The sequence below is a fragment of the Amphibalanus amphitrite genome, unplaced genomic scaffold (assembly GCF_019059575.1).
Source record: "Amphibalanus amphitrite isolate SeventyFive unplaced genomic scaffold, NRLGWU_Aamphi_draft 000073F_arrow, whole genome shotgun sequence".
In the NCBI taxonomy this organism is placed as follows: Eukaryota; Metazoa; Arthropoda; class Thecostraca; order Balanomorpha; family Balanidae; genus Amphibalanus; species Amphibalanus amphitrite.
This window is the reverse complement of record NW_024881569.1, coordinates 754,196-776,409: the sequence shown is the minus strand read 5'-3', so window position 1 is coordinate 776,409 and position 22,214 is coordinate 754,196. Positions and strand designations below refer to the sequence as shown.

Below are 22,214 nucleotides of genomic sequence, written 5' to 3'. Positions count from 1 at the left end.
TAGTCAACATTTTACCTTTGGTGACCTCTGGTGACCTGACCTTTGACCTGACCCAAAAAATGACCGAAGTGTTTTCGTCCTTATTTTTGACGCTCTTTCGATTGCCGCTTTTCGCGTGTCGCTACGTGGCCCAGGAGCCGAGTTAGACGGGGGGGGGGGGCGTGAAAACGCCCCCCCCCCCAGCACTCGGCGGAAAGTTCAGGCCACCAGCACGGCGCGGGTTAACAAGGCAGAAGCTGCGCAGTTGGTTTTGTTCTAAAAAAATAAAATATCATGTTTACTCCCAGGGTAACGTCGGATGTTACTATTTAACAAATAACAGATGAATTCGAAAGACGTGGACCTAGTTTCTCACTTGTAGCTGGCAAGCATATAGCAGAGTGCGCAAACCCACCGTGTAAAGCCACCATGACATTGCAAATCGGGCAACTACAGCCTGGCATCCTCCACAGCAAAGGCCACACGCCCTGCACTATCCTATCAGTCCAGCGCACTCCGCGGCATAAGATCTTCTCACTCTGGCTATAATCAGACGAGATGTGACAAAAGCGGCTAGCCGGTGTTGAAACTACGCCAGTAGCATCTGCACGCGGCTCACTGCGGCAGACAGCCACCCACCCCGCAGGACGGTACCGTGTGAGCTGCTCGCCGGCCGGTGCTCTGGGTCCATCAGGAGTCGAGCACCTCCCTCCACAGCGGACGGAAGCAGAGCTCGCTCTGGGCGAGCACCACACTCTTCTGCCACAGTTCGTCCACCTCGGGCTCCATGTAGAACTCTCGCAGACCGGCGGTAAGCCGGAGTCGGCGGAACGCTCGCAGACAGAGCAGCGCACGGCCGCGCTGGGCGACGCCCTGCGGCCCGGGCGACAGACGGCGCAGCGCCGACTCCGCCTGGCGCGCCGCCTGGCGCAGCAGGTCAGACAGCTCCAGCTGGTAGTCTGCCGGCAGCTGTCTGACCAGCGGCAGCGGCTCCAGCTGCCGCACAGACAGCAGCAGCGGCTGCTCGGGCAGCTCCGGAACCAGCGAGAGCAGCGCGCCGGTGGCCGCGCGCGCCAGTAGAACGTCCTCGGAGAAAATGTTCATCTCGCCCTTGTCGAACACGCGCTCTTCGTCCTCCTGTAGGACAGGTGACGGGGAGGAGAAGGTTAGCGGAAGGTCAGACTGAGCTTGAGCGCGCAATCCCACAGCAGCTGAACTGGAGAACAAAACAGCCCCGCCGGGGCGCAGCTACCGAAAATTGTTGACAAAAAAAGCAGAAAACACAGGCACATAAACAAAACCATCGAACCTAGCCGTACAATCCCACCTCAAACCGTCACATTAAACCGTTACACGAGCTGTGATCCCATTGAACAGTTATATTCTAATGCTTCGCCAACGACTGACCTGCGCCCGACCCAGCTGTCCACCATCGTCGTCCGTGAAGATCCAGTGTAGCAGGGTGAGCACGGTGAGCTTCAGGTCCCGTGGCGCCATCCTCGCGCAGAATACGGCCACCGCGCGGTGCAGGACGCTGTCGATCTCCTCCTCCCAGCTATCCTGGTCGTGAGCGACGTGCCACTCCTCGTCTGTATCCAGAGCGTCTACCACCTCGGCAGCGGCGTCCCGCACGTCGGCCTCGTCATCAGCGAGAAGCGTCATCAGACAGCGCCAGAGGGTCATCTCCTGGCCCACTGTAACCGAGACAAGTCATCAGACAGAGGCAGAGACATCAGCCGTCAGAGAGCGCCACAGCGTCATTCCATGACCCACTGTAACAGAGACGCAGACAGCACACAGCGTTATCAGACATCAAACAGTCATTAGAATTATACAGAGGTACAGAAATCACACAGCGTTATGGGACAGAAGCATAATATCGATCAATTAATAATCAAGAATATCATGAAGCGGATAACTCCGATGGCTGCACCGGTTAGCACACTCACCCGACAGTTGCCTGGTGGGCCAGAGCAGCGCCGAGGCGGTGGCGTGGCAGGCGGCCTGTCGCAGCGTCACGGTGCCATCCACGGAGCAGCAGCGCTGCACCAGTCGGCACCAGTCGTCCAGCACCGCCGAACCAGCCGGCACCACACTCTCGTCCAGTATCTGCGGACTGAGGCGGTCCAACACACCGGCCGCCAGACGCACCAGGTCGGCCCGCACGTGCTCGTGAGACGCAGCCGCGCGGCATAGTGCGGAGACCTCGGGAGTGGGCGGACCCAGATCTGTGTCCTTCGCTGCTGATGATTCGTTTGATACGGTTCCCTGAGCGTTCGTAGTCACCTGAGTGTTGTTAAGCTCAGCCGTCACAGCCTCAGTTACCGTCTTCTCCACTGTTACCGTAACTCTATCCTTCTCCAACACAACTTCCTTCTCAATTTTTGCATCCGGATCATCCTTCTTCGGCTTCTGCTCGGCGTCTGTCGCGGCAGTGACTACAGCCAGTCGTCGTACCACCTGTAGAACTGTGCTATCCCAGACTGCGGCGGCTCCGTTCATCCTCGTCAGCACTCCCAGCACTGTCTGCAGACAGGGAGCCGGAAGGGGACGCGATGTGTCCGCCAGCCGCCGGAGGAGCGCTGCCGCCGTCTCCTCTAGCCACTCGTCCTCCCCGGCTCCGCTCGATCCAGCAGTCTCCTCCGGCTGTGGGGGCCGCTCCGGCTGCACGCCTAGGTCCGGTACGGGCGCCGGCCGAGTCACTGGGCTCAGCCTGCTAGGCGGGGTGGTCGGCTCGCCTCCACCTGCCTCCAGGACCAGTTTCTCCTTCAGTAGCTGTAGGTGACGTTGTAGAGCGTCGTATCCGTCCAGCCGGGCTACGTCTACACCCCGTTCGGCACCCAGCGTCCAGAGGAGACCCACGGCCGCCACGCGGGCGGTCTCCGTGCCATACAGCCCCGCTGATGGACGCGTTAGTAGCTCGCTGGCAGCGGCAACCACTGCCGGCGGTGGCGGCGGAGCTGAGAGTAGAGTTCCTAGTCTGACGGCGGCGGCCAGTGCGTCAGCAGCGGCCGCGGCAGTGACGGCGCACGGGTTCTGGGGTCCGAACAGACTGGCCAGCAGGAGCGCGCGGTCGGCCACCGGCCGCCAGCGCAGCAGGTCCGGTGCCGTGTACATGGATGTTTCCAGGACGCAGTGGCGCAGCATGTGTTGGACCTGTGAGAAAGAACACTCGGTTATACCACCGCACCCAGTCACAGATCGTGTCATCCTACGACAGCAAACTTACCACAACCAGGAGCACAATAAAAATAGAGCACGGTGTACAAATCCAAATGGTCACAGGTAAGCCAGTCGAAACCTCAGCAATTGTTATCAACAGAAATGTCACAATGCAGCAGCATGACTGTGCGTTTTATGACAGGCCACAGTCTGCACTGTGACCTGTCACACAGTCTGTCAGTATGACAGGCCACAGTCTGTACTTGATCTCAGCCCAACTACCCCTGCCCCTGCTCCCCGGTACGAACCTGCAGCAGCCTCCCATGCAGCTGGTTCTGCCGCTGTGTGCCGTCTCGTTCAATACTGTCCAGGAGAGCCAGCGTGGCCTCCGGGTATCCCGAGTAGGGCACCAGCGAGCAGATGGCACGTGCCGCCAGTTTTCGCGCCTGCAGTACCGGTGAGGCAGCCGCCCGCTCCAGGGAGGGCAGGAACGCGCGCAGCTGCGGGAAGGAAAGGCGGCCGGCGGTCAAGTCACAGCCATACGAATCACGGTCGGTATTCGGTCGGCACTACATACTCGGTACTTCGGTACTCGATATGGTAGCAACAAGGCACACAAAACGACCCACCGTCTGTCCCAATGAGCCTGTATTGATCATAACTCAATTGTGATTTTAAGTCGTAACATCATCCACTCACCGGGTACTGTGAGTCGGCGCCTTCCACCGGTGACGGGTACAGCCGGGCCAGCAGCAGCAGCACGGGGAACGGCTCGCGCGCCCGCGCCATCTCCTCCAGCAGGAAGGTGTACAGCTCCGGGTGGCGCAGGAAGAACAGCCGGCCCGTCATACAGTTCTTCTTGGCCAGCGTGTCGCGACTGCGCTGTACGCCGAACACGCGCGTCACCAGCGCCGAGAACAGCAGGGAGGCAGAGTTCCGCTCCTGTAGGGAGAAGAGGGTAATGTCAGCAACAATGAAGAAACGAATTCGCCACCTTCTTTGCTGTCAACGGACCCACTTAGCCCCCCCCCCCTCCATAAAGGAAAGCTCCTTTGTTACGCATCATCCACCCTGCCTCCATCAGCAATTCACCCGTGCGAGTGCGACCCCTATCGTTCCTCTAAAAATAGACACCGAAACGACCCATTCCATGCCTCTCCAGTAACTTAGATGATCAGTTCCGCCTCCTTCTCTGTAACACCAGCCCGACCTGTCCCCTTCGTCCCCTCTTACCCCCCCCTCCCCAACTTACCGACGACGTGGGAGCTTTAAAGCCGGTGATGGCCGCCTTGATTCCGGCCGTCACGTGCACGCCCACGCTGTCACCGAGACGGGCGTCTCGGAACAGAGCGCGCAGCACGTTCATGGCGTGTACCGCCGTCTTCCCGCCGGCCTCAGCCGCCGACAGCAGAGACACCATGGCGCGGCTGAAGTATGCCGAGCCGATCACAGATGGCTCTGAGGTCAGCAGCGCCTGCAAAGGAGAGTAAGTCATATATCCGCAGCTGGAGAGCTAGAGTGTTGGGGGGGGGGGATAACCAAGTGAGCTCTTCCACTGGGACTATCGTCAGCGCATCCGGCGTTGGAAAAGCATTGACTTTTAAGACGATCCATACACATTACACATTCCTTTTTACATTTTACTGTTTAATTGAAGTGGAGATGATTCGACAAAACAATGCACTCATGATGAACGGGAGTCGAGACCTCCCTCCCGTTGGACGAGTCCACACCTGCATGAGGAAGGGTAGTCCGGCGCTGCGCCGCGTGGAGCAGAGCGTCTGTCGCCCCTCCCCTCGGATGTCAGCAATGACCTCGTCCAGCCAGCGGGCAGGCATTTGATTCAGTTCCGGCAGCGGCGACCTGACGGAGAACGACGGTCAATGGCGAGGAACATAACGCAGAAATAGACAAGTCAGCTGCAGAAAAAAAAATAGGACACATGATAACAGGGCACATATATGAATTCAAAATTTGCACAACGTTGTGAAATATCGAAAAGAACCGTATTTTACCCTAACATACCCAGCACCCTATAGAGCCGTAATCCCATTCCCATTGTCCCCCAAGCCTCACCTCCAGAGAGTGGCACACACCCGACTGAAGCCGACGTGCGCCTGCTCGAAGGCCCCGCGGTGTTTGGTCTCAGCTAGCAGCGACATAAAGTGCCGACCAATGGCCAGCAGCTGCTGGGGTGTCAGCTGACCGCCGGCCGTTGGGGGGCCGGTGCCCGGCGCGGAGACCGGCATACGCTGGCCAACGTCGCCCAGAAGTAGACACAGCTGTAGGTAGGAAGACGGAGATAACACGTCAGGGCAGGGAACGGAGATAACCGGTCACGACAGGGTAGTGGCCAATCCAACATTACGGCATAGAGAAGCACTGACCAGCCACAGGCTACAGGCCGTGCACAAACTAAGCTGTTTAGATCGACAGCCAAATGTACGTTTCGATCGACATACATTTGGCCAAATACCCTTCGGGTGTTACATTCTCATTAAACTAAAGCATCGGCCCAAGCTAAGTTAACGATTGTTAGACAAGCTATGGGCAAGAGAAAAGTACAGGCATCCTTAGAAGTCAAGAGCCAATTATAACAATGATACGTCTTCCTACATGATAAAAAATCACGGTCAAAGTCAAACTACTTAGAAGATTTAGAACTTCAAGCAAAGAGCGAGCAAAACAGGTGTAGAGCACCTCAAGCAGCTCGTATTCTACAAGGTACAAGGTACAAGTTACTATGTTATAGACAATAGTCGTTGCCGAGGGCATAAGTTAAAGAGCCTCCACACTCCAAAGTCACCCGCAACGTCGAAGTCGCCGAGGAAGCGGCGGCAGACACGCCCCACTCACCTCCTTCATTGTTCGCCAGCAGCAGACGAGTAACATCTGCGAGGTAACGGCACGCGTCTTGCCCGGCTCGGCGGGCACTGGTGCGGGGGCCAGCGCGCGACTCAGTGCCGCGTCCACCTTCAGTACGACCTCCGACTGCAGGTCCATGGGCAGGTGTCCCTCGGGGGAGGAGCTGCTGACGACGGGAAGGACGACGGCCGAGGCGCGCCGGCAGAGCGACACCAGCCGGCCGCCAAGACCGCGCCAGCTCGGTACAGACCTGGCGACAGACAGCGACAGACAGCGATAAAGCCAGGTCATACAGAGGAACATAAGGGCTGTGTGTGAAACGAGCGAGCATCGTACGATGGGCACAGATTCAGGTAATACTTTGGGTAAAATTTTGACTTTGTGTAAAACGAACCAGCAAACGCCGGGAGAAACCACAGCGCCACTGGGATATCACGCTTCATTCAACAAAGACAAGCAGTTTCCTTTTTTAATAATAGCTAGTCGGCTAAGCGTCCTGTGCGGCTTGGCTCGCTCACTGTTCGCCGTTCCGACTCACGTTCCGTTGGCGCCGGCCCCCTGTTCCGCCGTCAACAGCAGTCTGACACACAGCAGCAGGCCATGCATGGGCGCCGTGGCTGCCGCCGCAGTCAGCGCTGACTCTGCCAGCGCCAGCTCCGACTCCAGTCGGCTCAGCAGCAGCCGCAGCAGCAGCCGGGCCGGCTCGTCAGCGCCCGCTTCTCCAGAGCTGGGTGTGTCTCGTGGTTCGCTGTCTGACCGAACATCTGCGTCAGACGCTACAGGCTCGATAGGCGCTTCAGTCTCGGCAGGCGCCACCGTCTCGCTGTTCGAAGCTGGAGTTTCGCCAACATCGGTGCTCGCCGGAGTGGTGTTAGCAGGGTTGGTGACTTCCTTCTCATCAGTCGAGCTGATCGAATTTGATCGCTCCGGGCAGATGATGGCATCACTTTGTGAGTCTCTGCCGGCATGAAAAATAATTATTACATTTAGGCATATTCACTTGCCTGTGATGAGATCGTTTCAAATGAACATCGCGACAAAAGCATTGGATGTCTTGGTTACGGTTATTTTCATAAAATATCGCACACATGTCTATGGATGGAAGAAACGTGCTGCGGTTAAATGGTTGTCGAACATATCACTTCCATTAATATTGACACTTTGACTTAGTGAACGAGCGCCGGTCAGCGGTCAAGCAGTATCCACAGCTCCTTCCCTCTCTCCCTTTCACCCTCTCTCCCTCACCTCCGCGGCGACTCCCTCTGCTGCTCGGCCAGTTTCCGCCTCAGGGCGTCGGCTGCCCCCGGCAGACGTACGAACGCCCTCAGCAGGTAGGCGGCGGTCTGGGAGTCTGGTGGCCGAGCACTACTGGCCAGAGAGAGGGCCGAGCTGAGCAGGCCGTCCAGGTCCTCTGGCTGCGGAACATAGGCGGTCAGAGGGTAAACAAAACAGCGTGGTTGGGTTGGTTGGTGACGATGCCTACCGATCGATTAGCACCTTCATTCGCTTATTATTGAAGTCTCAGGGCGCGCCAATTGCTATTTCTTATCTTTTTGCGTACATAAAACGTCCTACGGTCCCGTATTCATGCATATTGCATACAAAATTAGCCAAGGCTAAAGCTTGACAGCGGATTGTTTATTTCACTGAGACCGTACCCGTAGACAATTCAAAGTCCGTTATTATACATCAACACAAGCATACATTCGAGAAACGCCTTCCATGAAAGAAAGACGGTCAAGTTGAAACACCTCCCGATTACGTCTAGCAGCCCGCAATAGCGGACGAGCGTGGCTCATGCGCCCGTCACTCACCTGAAGGTTCAGCACGGTGAGGTCGTGAGAGCAGAGCAGCTGCAGCGCCAGCTCCTTGTTGTTCTCGTAGCAGTCGGTGAGGCAGTAGAGGAGGGCGAACATCTGGTCGGGACCCCACCAGCCGGCGGTGGTCATCACCGGTCTGTTCAGAGTGGGACAGCAGCGGCGGGTCAAGGAGCGAATCAGCCGACCGGAATCAGCACAGGTGACATACGAAGTTTTCACTCGCCGTGAGACATCATTAACAAGATACCAAGATTCGCTAAGCTTTTTACTGAATGTTCGTTCGGCAATATGTAAATGTCAATGAGTAGGCGACAGAATGATTCCTAAGATGTCGACATAAATGGGAAACAGACTGTTTAGCCGACCACATCTTGCCTTCTAGGTAAATTTCTATCCACATAAAAGAGGCATCTTGTGTTTCCGGACCAGACTGCCATGATCGGTGATCGTTATCGGAGCGCGGCGAAAGAAACTGGAGAGACCACGAGAGGAAGTATTCTGACCTGTCATGTCCGCCGAACAGCTCATCCACCAGGGTCAGTAGATGCAGACAGGTCGTGCGCCGCGGAAAGTTGGCTCCGGGGAACAGGCCGGTGAAGGGCAGTTTGAAGAGCCGCCGCAGGCACGACTGGTAGTGCTGCAGCCGCTCCAGGGCCGGTAGTTCAGTGGGAGCCGCCGCCGGCCCGCCGGCAGTCGGTGAAGAGGGCGACGCGGCGGTGGCGGGGGGCGCGGTGGGGCCCTCTGAAGGCTCGGCGGCGGGGGCGGGGGCGGGGGCGGGGGCGGGGGCGGGCGAGGCGGCCCCGATGGAGGCTCGCCGTTCGGCGCCGCCAACCTGCCTCAGCAGTGCCGCCGTGCCGTCAGAGAGACGCACCAGAATCTGCCGGCGACACAGGAAGAGAGTCAGAACACGTCGGCTGGAGAATACTCCACAACGAGCGCGGGCCCTGCCGAGCACAGCGGCCACAGGCTGGGGTAAGCTGTACTTTATGGACGCCATTTAATTGCGTCCCAGAAAAGCTATTTCTGGCACCTAAAAGCTGACACGCCCCAAAATTGGTCCTCAGCACCTATTTGGTGGATACCAGCACCAATCATGGAAAATGACCTTAATTAGCTGTTTCTGGCACCTATTCATCGGTACGCCTTACTCTTTTTTCTGAATCTGGCACCTAAATGCTGAGCGTAGCACCAATCTAGTAGAAAAATGAACTACTGGCTGGTAGAATCATGCCGTTCTGGTATAATGACCCCTGGAGTCTAGCCTAAAGGTTGCCAGTGCAGCTACACTCTAAGACAGCCCCGTAGTGATCTCAGCATTGTATATGACGTTTAAGTAAGCAAATAATATTGATTTGTTTGAAAAAACAATGTCATTTAAATATTTAAAAGTATTTATTTGTAATGCTTAAACGGAAACATTTTTGTGAGTAATTGTCTCGATTTTGACCATTAAAACGGGTATTGTATTTTTTGACGTCATCAAATACCTCCAAAAAAGAAATGTAGTGTTTTCATTCCGTTCAAGGCCGCTGAAGAAACGCGGGATCATGCGTGGGACATTGTCCGTTGTTTGCCGCGCAGAGTTGTGCCGTGGTTGTGCCTTTTCTTGCCTTTTTCATCCGTTTCTTACTTATGTCATATGTGTGCATGAAGCTTTGATTTTGTTTTTGGTTATTGTGTGGCCGGTCAGTCAAACGCCCCTGTAGAAACCGGATGCTGCGTTTGATCGAGATGGAGTCAGACGATGATTGCAGAAAGCTAATAATATTGAAAAGAGGGCCGGTTGCGTGGCATGTCTGTTCAGAGTTGACATTTTGCTTTACTCCAGTATATGACCTGAGAGCCTGGCTGGAAGTGACGGATCCAAACTTTTCACGTTAAAATGGCTGAGGGTGCAATAATCTCTAGTCTCTAAATAGCGGGCTGGTATAGGAGCGTCTTGCTATGCTGCACCATAGCTGGCTAGTGATTCTCTTTTGGCTAGAAATGGCATTAATCATTATCTCCACTGGCGAAAATGGCACTTGACATCACCGAATGCAACGTTCATGTCGTTAGGATACATAAAATCAGGAAGATTACGCGAATTAGGTAGGCAAACGTGGAAAAAATAGGTGCTGGATGTTTTGGTTTTGGTGCTGAATCAGCAAACAGCAAATACGGAGTTCAACTAGACGATCTGGCAACTTTAGGCTGTGTGGAAGCAATTAGGTGCCAGATTCAGATATTAGGGTCGAATAAGCATTTTGGGGCTGATCAGCAATTAGGTGCCAGAAACAGCTTTTTAGGGACCAGAAACAAATATTCCCCGTACTTTATTATCTACTGTATATATTTAAAGACGTATAAATGCATACATACCAGCCACGCAGTCATATTGAGCAATCACAAGGTGGGATAAGCTCTACTTAAATCCTCAAACCTCGGTACAAAACCTAAATAAACAAAACAATTATAAATATAATTATAACAACAAAAACTTATAAGTTACGCGCAAGAGTTTTTCCACTAAGGAAAGAGTGGGTGGCAGCCCAGACCAAAGAAATGGCGCTAGAACTCTCCAAAGGCTAATCTCATGTTAAAAGTAGCGACTTAAAGACCCCAACATGACACTTGTGATCCCGAGCATGAGTTATTCAGAGAATGCCTCTAGCTCTTCCGGAGCCTCTTTCTCGCCGATAATAGCACCATCGGCAGTTCACAAGCCCCATTTTACGGCTAACATACTGTCTGAGAGCAGGTGGGAAGCATCCTCATGCCGACTCTGCCTGGCTCATTCAAACACATATTCCTATTCCTTGAATATTGTGTAGCCAATAGCACCGCTAAGCTCCATTCCCAGAGACGCCCTCACAGCGGCTGAGCCCGCAGACCTTTTTCATGAGCGCTAGCAGCTGCTGGCGAAACGCCGGCGTCTGATTGGCCAGATTAGCGGCCACGAAGCGCACGATGAGCCGCAGCTCAACGGGCTCGAACAGCTCGGAGGTCTTCTTGCTGTCGGCGAGTACGGTGAGGGCTGCGATCCGCACCTGAAGAGCAGCGTGGAGGTCAGAGCATTGGTCAAACGGTAGCACGGGACACGAGACAGGTTACACAGCAGCAAAGGCTGGTCGCACACACCAGCAGCGTTCAAGGAGTAGGTGTTTCTAGAACTCCCTTGGCTCACAGGTGATTGCACTGTCGACCTCAGCCGGCTGCGCACCGCGGTAATACGCGACTAACTATACTCACAAGTGGAAATACCAATTAAGCACAGTCTAAAGGCTATTCCAATCAAACTTTTACCCCTTTCCAATTACTATACACAGGACTGCAGAGTCGGAGTCGGAGTCGGTCGGAGTCGACCATTCTGAACGGAGTCGGAGTCGATTTTGGAAACCGGAACCGGAGTCGGAGTCGAAGTCACCGAAAAATCCATCGACTCCACAGACATGGCAAGGCTACGGAGTCGGAGTCGGAGTTGGAGCCGGTCGGAGTCGATAGTTCTTCCCGGAGTCGGAGTTGGTTTTTGGAGGTCGGAGTCGGAGTCACTGAAAATCCATCGACTCCGCAGCCCTGACTATACGCTCTCGTCCTATTTCACTCCATTAATCACCTATGCATCCACCCCGTTCCCATTCCCCAATACCCACCTGATCATCTCTGTGCTGGAGCGCCTCTCGGAGCCGGGCGACCGGCAGCGCGTCCCTCCAGTTCTCGCCCGCCGCTCCCTGTCTGTGCGCGGCCTGCACAGCGGTGAGCAGTACCAGCCACAGGTGGCGCGGCAGCCGGCGCCGGCAGGCCACCCGCTGGGTCACGTAGGCCGCCGAGCCGGGCGCCAGCTGGGCGATCCGTCCGGTGATCTGGGCCAGCGCCGGCGGCGGCACGGCGTCCGACTCGAACAGCGGCTCCACCCACACCGAGAGCCAGGTGTCGGGGTCGGCGGCGCGCCGGTGCTCCGAGAGCAGCACGCAGTACAGCTCCACCGCCTGCGAGACGCGGGGAGGGGGGCGCCGGTCAGAGACTGAGCGCCTCTCACAGGGCGGCAGTGGTGGGCAGAAACGGTACAACAAAAACGCTGGAGACAACATGGAACACAAAAACTCAACAACCGTATCGTGCGAGTGGTAAAGCATACAACTATCACGGAATATATAGTCTACGACATGGAATGGACAAGATCGAGATTTCCTGTAACTGCCGAGTTTTTGGCGACCTGATGATTTAGTCGTGCGGATTCGCTGTGGTTACTTCCTTTACGAGGATGAAAGTATAGTTGCCAGACCTATAACTAATAGGGGAAGGTGGGGTACCGGGGTACCGGGGCAATATGAGAAGGTGCATTTTATTCTAATCAGGTATTGCTGTCTGGAATCACTTCTGACAATTTAAACTTCGCTCGTTTGCCGCCCTTTTCCGGTGGACGCCGGCGGGAGGCGGCGTTGCTGAGCATGGTGGGTAAGGGTTTTTTCATGGTGCTGATGTATTTTTCAACATTCGTTTGGTAACTTCCTAGGTGAAAATCCGATCGAGTAGGTTTGTCATAGTCAGTGAAAGCAATGACTCTCGTCCTAGCCAACCTTTCGCTGCGATAGAAAGTTGCCGGCTGTTTTGATAAACATGAACGATCCTGCTCTATTGCCAATGTCCTTCGGGGGTTAAAACGGGTTTCCGGTAGAGGCGATATGGGGTGGTGAATTTTACCACATTTTACCACATTTACCCCATTTACGTGCCCAGAAGTGCTTTTTTGTTACAGTTAAAACTAGTTGCCTTTATTGGCCCACTCACGTTTCATAAATGCATTTAGAGGAGGGGTTGTGTTAAACGTTTCAAACGTTGTCATAATGTCTCTTCATTATAAGTAGGTACACAGGCACCGTGTATGTGCCTAATATGTATTTTTGCCGAGATAAACTCTTTCATTTTCAGTAGCTTGGATCTTTGTTTAAGCGGCGAGTGCACAGGAACGTGCACCCAGCAGCCTGACACAACTGTCCCAGATTTTCACCACGCCTTTTATATCGTTTGTCGCAGTCCTCGAATGGAGTCGATGCTGGCGCCGCCACCGACCGTCCACCGCTGCAGCCAGGCGTCGCTCTCCTGAAGAAACTGCATGTGATCTCCCGCCGTTGCTGGATGGAGGCTGGATATCGCGCGTCGCTTTGAGCAGGGGTCGAACCGGGCGGAAGAGTTTAGCACATCGAGCAGGTCGTTGAGGCGCAGCAGGAGAGTAGCAGTCGGGAGTGCAGTGCGCGGGAGCTTGCCGTGAGTCGCATGCAATGTGATTGCTGCTGCTACTGTCCGGCTCATCACCTGTAGGACATAGCTGACTTTCATTTTTCAAAGCTGTTTGGCCTGATGTGTTTCTGGCTTAGTTTTGGAGCAGCCCGTGGGGAAGAAGCGCGTTCCAGTGCGTAGAGTGTTTCTAAATGACTCCAAGAGGCTTCTTCACCGTCTACTTCAATATCGTATTTCATTAATGCATTTCGTATGCATTTGAAGATGTGAGGCACGTCATACAGAGCAGCAACCTCGTGCCCGTCCACGGTGAACAAGCCGGTTTCCGCAGCTCCGAGCAGTCTGTAGATCGCCTGGTTGTTCTTTGACATGTCACAAGTTGTAGCTAGCACAGTGAATCCCGCTGTTGTTACACGTTGGACACACTGTGTTAACAGCTGCTGCTGCACAACGGCCTTGGTCGTTCCGGAACTCAGAAAGAAACCGATGGGCTGTTTCCAGCGTTTGGTGACACTGACGCCCCGCACCATCATGACCAAGGCGTGGTCGGCGCAGGCATTGGCGTGGTAGAGAGAGCCATGATCAATTGATCAGTGAAGCCCTCGATGACGTCATCACCCCGCTGGTAGGCCAACCTTGGTTTCAGCTGCATTTCGTCGAACGAAATGATGCACAGCTTGTCCTTGGCACTTGCTCCGGCGAACTTCTCTTTTATGAGAGCCAAGATAGCGTCATGAAAGCCAGGTCGCATCTGTATTTTTTCCATCTTCCTCCGCAGAGTTCGAGGATGGGGAAGGACGTACCGTTTTTGTAGGAACCGATACGCCCTGGGACCAGGGCCGGACTCTGAAAGTAGAGCGCGAGTGCTCGCACTTCCTCATCTTCATCAAATTTTAGACAAATTTCATCGAATTTCATTTAATGTTAGACCAATGTTAAAACTGTAATGCAATGAATATGTATAAGTGCTCCCGTAACAATGTGTGCTAAAAGTTTCCAATAAAATATACGGTTACCATTTCAAAGTCACAGTCACAACTTGGCCCTTGAACGCGAATCATTCGACGATTGTTAAGAAAAAATGTATGAAATGTTAAGAAAATATATGAAAATGTAAACCCACGTGGAAAGAAATTCATCCGCATCCTCCGGATCTCCGGATATTCATCCGGCAAAATCCTTGATTTTTGGTTACACACGTGGCAATGCTAATCGAAGCTCCTGTCCATTCCATGTCGTAGACTATATATTCCGTGCAACTATGCTCTAAAGTTAGTCAAAAATTGAAACATAGGCCCCAACAAATGCATCGTAATAAGAAAACAAAGCATTACTTTAATTTCTCCGGCGTCACCTCAATGCTTACAGACCACTCACCAGGTACAACCAGTGAAGAAAAAGAGCAAGTGTCTACACAAAAAGATAATCAATGTAGTCATACAACTCACACACAAGTGACAACAAAAACATGAGTAGACTGCAGATTCGCAACCTTGCAGTACTTAAAGTTTATTGCCATTACGATTTTGCAGTACATTAACCCCAACAAAATTTTGCAGTGATTTAACGCCTGTTCTGTCGTGTCGACATTTCTGGCGAACCTCACACAGTTTTCATGTTTCTATTTTGATTTTGAATGTTTTATCGTTTGGGGCCTTTGATAGTTGATAATATTTGTAAGGACTAATGAATTTAATTCTAAAAACGAATATCTTTTACCAAGGATATTAGAAAAGGTATGTATCAGTATGGTTATCTTGTTCCATGTTGATGTTAGGTTCTTGTTCTGACTCTGGTGAAGGCACTGGTCCATGGATCCCCAGTTCACATCATTTTTAGCAGCTCAGTAGGCGGAACTATGGTCAAGCGTACCCATTTTCGGGAACGCATTTTCGTTCCCATGTTTGGGAACGATAAACCCAAATATGGGAACGCCATGTAGGCATTATTTAAAACAAGAAAAAGAACCGTTAAATGACGTCCAAAAAATATAAAACGATCGTGAACCGCCTGATAGTTGTCTCAATATTGTTGGGAAAGAGTTTGATATTGTAAGGCCCATCGTAGTTTCAAATCGTTCCCCTATTTCTAAAGCAGTCCATCACCCGGGCCGGGAGCCCAAATTTGGGAACGCTCTCGTACACTGGCGCTGCAAGCGTTCCTTATTATGGGAACGGCGTACCCAAAATTGGGAACGATTTCACCGACGCCTTTCAGGGGCTCTTTTCATTAACAAGCATCACGTCCAACGCCGCAAATTATTGTTAACGCAACAATCATCAGATGACCTTTCCGGCAAGACCGTTGCACGTTTCGCCCGGTCTTCTGCGCTTTTATTCCCGTCGATCTCGCAGCGGGCACGCCCCCCTCTGCAGGATTACGTAATCCACAACGCTCAGCGATGTTCAACAAGGTCTTCCATACCTATATCCACCGTCCGCGCCGAGGGTGGAGACATGTCAAGCACCTGTCTGCTAATCACCGAGAGTTGACGAGCACAAGAAGTATCCAAAAATGGGAACGCTGAATATGTTACACCCTCAAAACACCTAGTCCCAATGAAAATCTAGTTTTTTCCTTTCTTAAAGGAAATAGTTCACTTTTTAACATGGGTTTTGAACTGGAATAGCAGTTCCGTAGCCTGGGCTGAGACGAGCATAAATCAGGAGCTTTTACAGCCCAACGATCACCCTAGGCAAAGATATTCTATTTCTCGTCCCGAAAAAGGTGTCTTGCGTTGAGGATGTGTGCCTTGCATATATTCGCATCCAGTATGAAAAGAGCATGGGTACCGAGAATTCTTCAGAAACTAGAGAAATTATCTACGAGAACTCTAGAGAAATTCTCGTACTGATCAATAAGGACATTCAGCAGCAGCAGATCGCCCAAATGCCGGTGGCCGCGATCATTTCTCTAGTTTCTGAAGAATTTTTGGGACCCATGCTCTTTTCATACTGGATCGCCTGTGCCTTACAGAAACTGAAAAGTTCTTCTTATTATCAAAATATAGAAAATAATCTTTTGTTATAAATAGGTTTTATTTTCTTTGCTGATCATTTTGAACATAAAAAATCATAAATCCATTGCAAAAAAAATAATTTCGTGAAAGTGAACTATTTCCTTTAATGAGTGTAAGTGGCAAAAGACCTGGTAGGATGGACACGAGGAATGATCGAAATCAGCATAAAAATTATAAATAAGCCACACAGAGCGACCTATATCAGAGAAATTCCCCCCAAACGATCATGCTTAGAAACGCCGAAGACAAAAACCACGCTCATGACGCTGCTTATAAAACAACGCTAAACAGCTAGCATCCAAATAAAATATGTCTTTCAGGGCTGATAAAATACAGCTGAATGATTTTAAACCACTGAAACTGAGTTTACAACAGTAGTTCGGTAAAATCACTGACGTTCCACGCGGTCGATCGCCCCGACACCAAAAGTCAACAACATTACCTCGGGACTGTCCGCGTGTTCGCTTGCATATGTCAGCATCTGGTGTCGCTAGAATGAAACTTCATTACCAGGCGAAAATTATTATACTTGACCTCAAAATGTAAAAAATGCTTCATTTTCCTTAAAATTGCATGTTAAATGTCATATAACCCATATTTCCACCATTCTGTCATTTTTTAAAAATCATTAAAAATATCATTCCACGGTCAATTTCCTTGTTCCACGGTCAGATTAAAGATAACTTTATGGAGATTTAGTAGATACTTAAATCAGCGTGCACTTTTTTGAGACGTGATGCACTTTTGAGTTTTAGTGGGCGAACGGCCGAAAAATTGCCTTCCGTTCTCATAAATGGGAACGCCCGTTCCCATATTTGGGAACTCCGTTCCCAAAAATGGGAACGTTCCTATATTTGGGTACTCATGACCATAGTTCCGCCTACTGAGCTGTAGTAAAAGTGGCTTAGGTTAGCATGAAATTCATTGGTCTACTTACTTCTTATATTCTTAAATATGACCTGAATCTGGTTCCAAAATACAAACTATGAAGCGAAGTGAAATGACCATGGCATGAGTTTTTTACTTTGCAACACAAGTATGCCCAATTGGAAAGAAACTATTTTCTTTTGCTATACCTACAACTGTACACAATTTTCATAATGAATTTCGGGAACGGGTCCATCTGGTTCCAACGCTGACTTAGACCGGGTCTGACCGGTTCCAGAAATGTGCCAGTCAGACCGGGTCCGGGTCCGGGTCCCAAAATTTTCCAGTTTTGCCACCTCTACTGCAGACCTACTATGTAAGTACAACAGCTGCATAAGAAGCAGCCAAAGAACGCGTCAGTCATCCTTACACGGACCACTCCACTTGCTGTTCCTTTACTTATTTAATCGTTAGCTGCAAATAACTACTCTTATTCTCCACTTTAGTTGAGTCACAAATGCACGCAGACAGCTGTGGAGGACAGACTGCGGAACCTGAGTCCGTAACTTAGATCCTGGTGGCGAAGGCCACCAAAATTCAATTCAAGTAGAAAATACGCCGAGTGCTTTGGTGTGCCATAAAAAGAACGTGGTGATGGATGTGCTTATCTTTTTAGTTAAATAAATTAGAGCAGGGCGATTCCATTATCTACATGCTGAACATTACGACTACTGAAAGCTACTTTGCGTAAGAACAGTAAAATTAGAAAAGGCGAGGCATGCATCTGAATTTGCTGCCTGTTGTTATGGTGCTGTCTTATCTTCTTGACATTGGTGACTCAACCAAAGATGCTCAATATAACTGTATTAAGTTTCGAACCGCTACACAGGGCTGTTGAAATCACAGCACCATCGGCTTGACTTATTTCTAAGAAGGAAGTACAATATTTCACGAGCAAGGTTCATTATTTCTGTTGCATTCATTCAGCCCGCAATCAACTTCGCATGCTCAAAATACGCTAATATTGTGGCTGCCTCTCAAAATAAGCACCATTTTCACAAATCGTCGAAAGGTGAGCAAAAGTGAAACGCTAAGACATCAGCCCATAACCAGCGCCTTATGAGGCTGAGCCTCAAATTTTGAAGGCGTTCCCTCCTCCCCCCCCCCCCCGTCACTCACGTGCGTGCTGACGGCCGGGTCGCCGATGACGCCCACCAGCTGTCTGGGCAGCGCCGGACAGGCGGCCAGCAGTCGGGTGACGCCCAGCGCCGGCAGCAGGCAGCGGAGCGCGCGGCACCGGCGGCGCAGGTGCAGCGGTAGTGCCAGCACACTGGTGGTCAGCTCACGCAGAAACGGACCGTCCGGGAAGCCTGGGAGACAGGGAGGGCGGTGCAGGTCAGTGGTGCCGCCGCCAGACTAGGTGCGTGGTAAGGTTAAGGAAACAAGTTCTCCCACCGCCGACAAAGATTCCCTTTTCTTAGTGTCTCGACCGTTTTTCAACGTCTGGTTTACTTTTGCATTCTTTCAATCAGTAGTTTACAATGGCCAGCTGCGCTGAAGAAGATGATGGTAGGTGGTCACCTCCTAGCACGGATGGGCGCATAATGACCTGCTGTTGACGCGCCCCTAGGCCGCAACAAAGTCGTGAATGATGAGGAAACCCTGACGTGGTTGATGTAAAAATTAGTAACAGCGAGGGAAAAGCTAAAAAGTGTTATCAAAATAAATACAATGTAAATAAAAAGTAATAAAAATAAAAATATAAATGCAAAAAATCAATATGTACCTAAAAAGTAATAAAATAGAATAAAATTATAATGCAAAAAATCAATATGTATCTAAAAAGTAATAAAATAGAATAAAAATGTAATCAAAATAATAGCAAAATAATGAGTCAGCTAAGCTGGCTTTCTAAGCAAAACATAAGCCCATTGATAAGCTTCTAAGCATTGTAGTTCCGAGAAGGAGAAAATAAATCATGAATGAAAACATTCATTAAACTCTTCTAAGTACAATTATCGTTCATGGATAAAAATAAATAGCAACGCGCGGTAGGATAACTAATGTCCGCATCAGGTAACGGGAAAGCCCCTCACCGCTGACTGGATGCAGCTGAGCATCTATAATCTATATTACTATTTGAGGTGACGTAGTTTCTGTCTGTAACCGAGGTCGCGACATGGTGCTACGTAGCGCGGGTTACAGATCACACCGTTGCACCTACCGCGCTGAAATTTGCGCAAGTTATAGAACAAGGATGGACAACGTGCCTTTGAGCGGTCTCGGCTCGATCGGATCGATAGCGAGCGCGTGGCGCGGGCCCAAAAAGTGCAAATTCGCGTCATAGACTTTACATGTATTAATCGGCTGGCAAAAGCGGGCGAAAATGGCTAAATTTGCCCGACACGGGTCCGGTTCCCGTGCAATATCTCGGTAGCCGTGCGCCCGATCGGCACGGGGAAAACAGCATCGTGTGGAGAATCGAACGGGCAATCGAATAGTGTGCGGTGCAGGGGGTGACACGCGCCACGTGCAAGTGTGAGGGCAATTTCATTTCAAAATGTGCCGTTTTAAACGGATTTTGGATTTTATTTTCTTTTCACGTGACCGTCAGACTGAAAGAGTTGAAACAACGCCTACTGATAAGAGAAATGTACCGTCTCTCATGGAAAAATTGTAAAAAGCTAATTGATCGAAAACAAGGTGGAACAGATCGCTGAAGAAAATGGTATTTGTCCATAATGTGCCACTAAATAATTACACGGGGTTTGCTGCTTAACCTGATACGTTTGACAATTGAAAATGCTATCATTAGAAAGAGCATTCAATTCTCTCCAAGATCCAACCATCACGTTTGCATGACAAGCAACAGTATTCTTAAAAATATAAATGTTTTAAACCTCTGCAAAACAATTTTTAGCGAACATTATCTACGCCTTCCATTTGTCTTAAAACTACGCACCTCAATTATAAAGCACATTTGACAGATTCTGAAGTGGAAAGCATGCTTATCAGACACGGGCACCTCGATGCGGTGGATATTTTTTCCACAAACCAAAACGTTTAGCCGTCAAAAAGCAATCGACCGAAATGGATAGATAACCCAACCGACACAAGAACAACCGAACACCCGCCGATCGGAAATATCCCTTTTCGCGTTGCGGAGCACGCGGGTCACCCTAGTGACCGCTATTTATAGTTGGATAAGCGACTGACCTGCAAACAGCGCCACCAGCGCAGAGAGCATATCTCCCGCCACACTCCGCACCGACTGGGCGTCATCGGCCATCAGTCGCCACACAAACTGCAGCAGGTCCTCGACCAGCACCTCGGGCAGCAGCGAGGCCAGCGAGGCGGGCGAGCCGGCCGGACCGTCCGGCGGGTCGGCCGGACCGTCCGGTGTCAGGTCCGGGAAGGTGGGCGACGCGTCCGTGCCGGACGGAGAGTCGCCCACGGCTGAGGAGAGCTCGGCAGAGGCCGAGGACGGTCCCGGGAGGGGTGCCGAGGGGTCCGGTGGGCCGGGGGAGGCCAGCGCGCCGCGACACGCCTCGGTGATGCGGCCCAGGGCGGAGAGCACGCCGCGGGAGAAACCGAGTAGGGTGGCCGTGTCCGAGACACTGGGGAGAGACGGCGGGGGCGGGGGATATTGACACAGGCACGGCTTCCATCTGACACAGAGACATATAACACGGTCACAGTCACAGCATAATCAATCACAATTATATCATACTTCTTTCTTCTTCTTTTTTTTGTCAAACAATTCAATTATTACAGTAACAAAAACAAACAGCTGTTCGGGATACGCCGAAAGTTCTAGTTAAAATCAAACTCAAATCCCAAGCCACATCTGTCGATAAACTGTGGTTGATCATTTCTCGTAAACCTGTCAGATATTCCTACTGCACTCCCGGCCGCCACAACACACAGACCTCATGCCGGTGTGCAGGAGCCAGCCGAGCAGCAGGCTGAGCAGCGCCCCGCCGCCGCCAGCCGGCAGCAGCAGCTGGTCAGAGGGCAGCGCGTGCACGCAGCCGGCCAGCAGGGCCAGCTGGGCAGCCAGCGGCCAGTCGGCCAGCGGCACCGGACCAGCGTCCGAGCCGCACAGCTCCGCAGACGGAAACGCCGCGTTCAACACCTGGGCACGGGCGGAGAGCGGTCAATGTCTGATATGGTTAGAGAGGACAGATTAGCGCGGACGGTAATTGGAGGACGGATTAGTACCTCGGGCAGTCATGTACAACAGCAAATTGTCTAGAAAAGAACGGAAGGACAGACCGCTGTCCAAGTTTTATCGCACGATGTTTAAAGGAACGAAGCGCGGTTCCTTCGTCCCCGCAGGTCACCCTAAACATTTCCCCAGCTACAACAATGAGTCGGAGTCAGCGAGTCAAATATATTGCTAGATAGAAGACATTCACCATGACGTCCCCTCCCCACCCTTGCCGCTTCTCCATTCCGTACCGTGGCGTGTAGGTCTCTGTCGCCTCCGATCAGACAGAGCAGTACGTAGGCCATGCCGCAGTTCCCTCGCAGGTCCCAGGGCAGCGCCGGCAGTGTGAGGAGCCGCTCCAGTGAGTCGCGCGCCGCCCGCACCGTCTCCAGATCGTACTCGGGCGACAGTGGCTGTAGAACCTGTGAGATACAGAACAAAGGTGATAACAGAGTAGAGAGCTGCCGTGGGGACTGAACATACCTACTGGGGCTAAACGGACGGAACAGCGGCTTAGCTGGTACAGAGAGAAAAGGGTGTCAGAGCCGTAAGGAACAGGGTGGGGGCGCGGACGTGGCAGTACAGTCGGGGCATTGAGGTTGCAGTGCGGAAACGATAAACGCCGAGGGTGGAAAACACGGTCTAAGGACATCGAAGCTGTTAGGAGACGGAGAAGGGGATGCTGGACTCGTGAAGGACACAACAACTAAGGATGTGAAGACCATGAGAACGAGTGACTAGGATCGTCATTGGTTTATTACGGAGCGAGCGAAGCGAGCGTAGTCTTTCCTTAGATTAACGGAAATTTCTGAGTATGAGCGGCCGGCCGGCCGGCCGGCCGTGGGGACGCTTTTGCGAGGCTTATATCTCAGCAACCACTTGACCGATTTACATGCGGTAAATTTTGTAGGGTAGCTTCATTCCTTCTACCAAGTATTGGACTATTCCCGATGCATGTGGGTGACCCCTTATGCGCGTGCCACGTGCAAAACGAAGAGGTGTCAGTTTTGTAATTGTTGCAATATCTCGGTAACTACTTGGCCGATTGCGCTGAAAGTTGGCATGTAGGTAG

The 22,214-nt window shown here is 51.6% G+C and overlaps 1 protein-coding gene across 1 annotated transcript in view; it reads right to left on the bottom strand.

The window, feature by feature from the left end:
- Positions 1–230: 230 nt before the first annotated feature.
- The window catches only part of LOC122379220, a 42,595-nt gene continuing 20,611 nt past the window's right edge, over positions 231–22,214 (bottom strand). The window contains exons 7-25 of the mRNA XM_043361226.1: positions 21,394–21,564; positions 20,862–21,067; positions 20,149–20,549; positions 18,112–18,302; positions 11,459–11,794; positions 10,700–10,855; positions 8,330–8,703; positions 7,821–7,962; positions 7,252–7,421; positions 6,545–6,964; positions 5,998–6,256; positions 5,218–5,423; positions 4,875–5,004; positions 4,394–4,615; positions 3,841–4,083; positions 3,450–3,641; positions 1,929–3,135; positions 1,387–1,673; positions 231–1,116 (exon numbers count right to left, since the gene is read on the bottom strand). Of these exons, the coding sequence (XP_043217161.1) occupies positions 670–1,116; positions 1,387–1,673; positions 1,929–3,135; positions 3,450–3,641; positions 3,841–4,083; positions 4,394–4,615; positions 4,875–5,004; positions 5,218–5,423; positions 5,998–6,256; positions 6,545–6,964; positions 7,252–7,421; positions 7,821–7,962; positions 8,330–8,703; positions 10,700–10,855; positions 11,459–11,794; positions 18,112–18,302; positions 20,149–20,549; positions 20,862–21,067; positions 21,394–21,564 (5,760 nt within the window). The 3' untranslated portion in view covers positions 231–669. The remainder of the gene's footprint in view (positions 1,117–1,386; positions 1,674–1,928; positions 3,136–3,449; positions 3,642–3,840; positions 4,084–4,393; positions 4,616–4,874; positions 5,005–5,217; positions 5,424–5,997; positions 6,257–6,544; positions 6,965–7,251; positions 7,422–7,820; positions 7,963–8,329; positions 8,704–10,699; positions 10,856–11,458; positions 11,795–18,111; positions 18,303–20,148; positions 20,550–20,861; positions 21,068–21,393; positions 21,565–22,214) is intronic.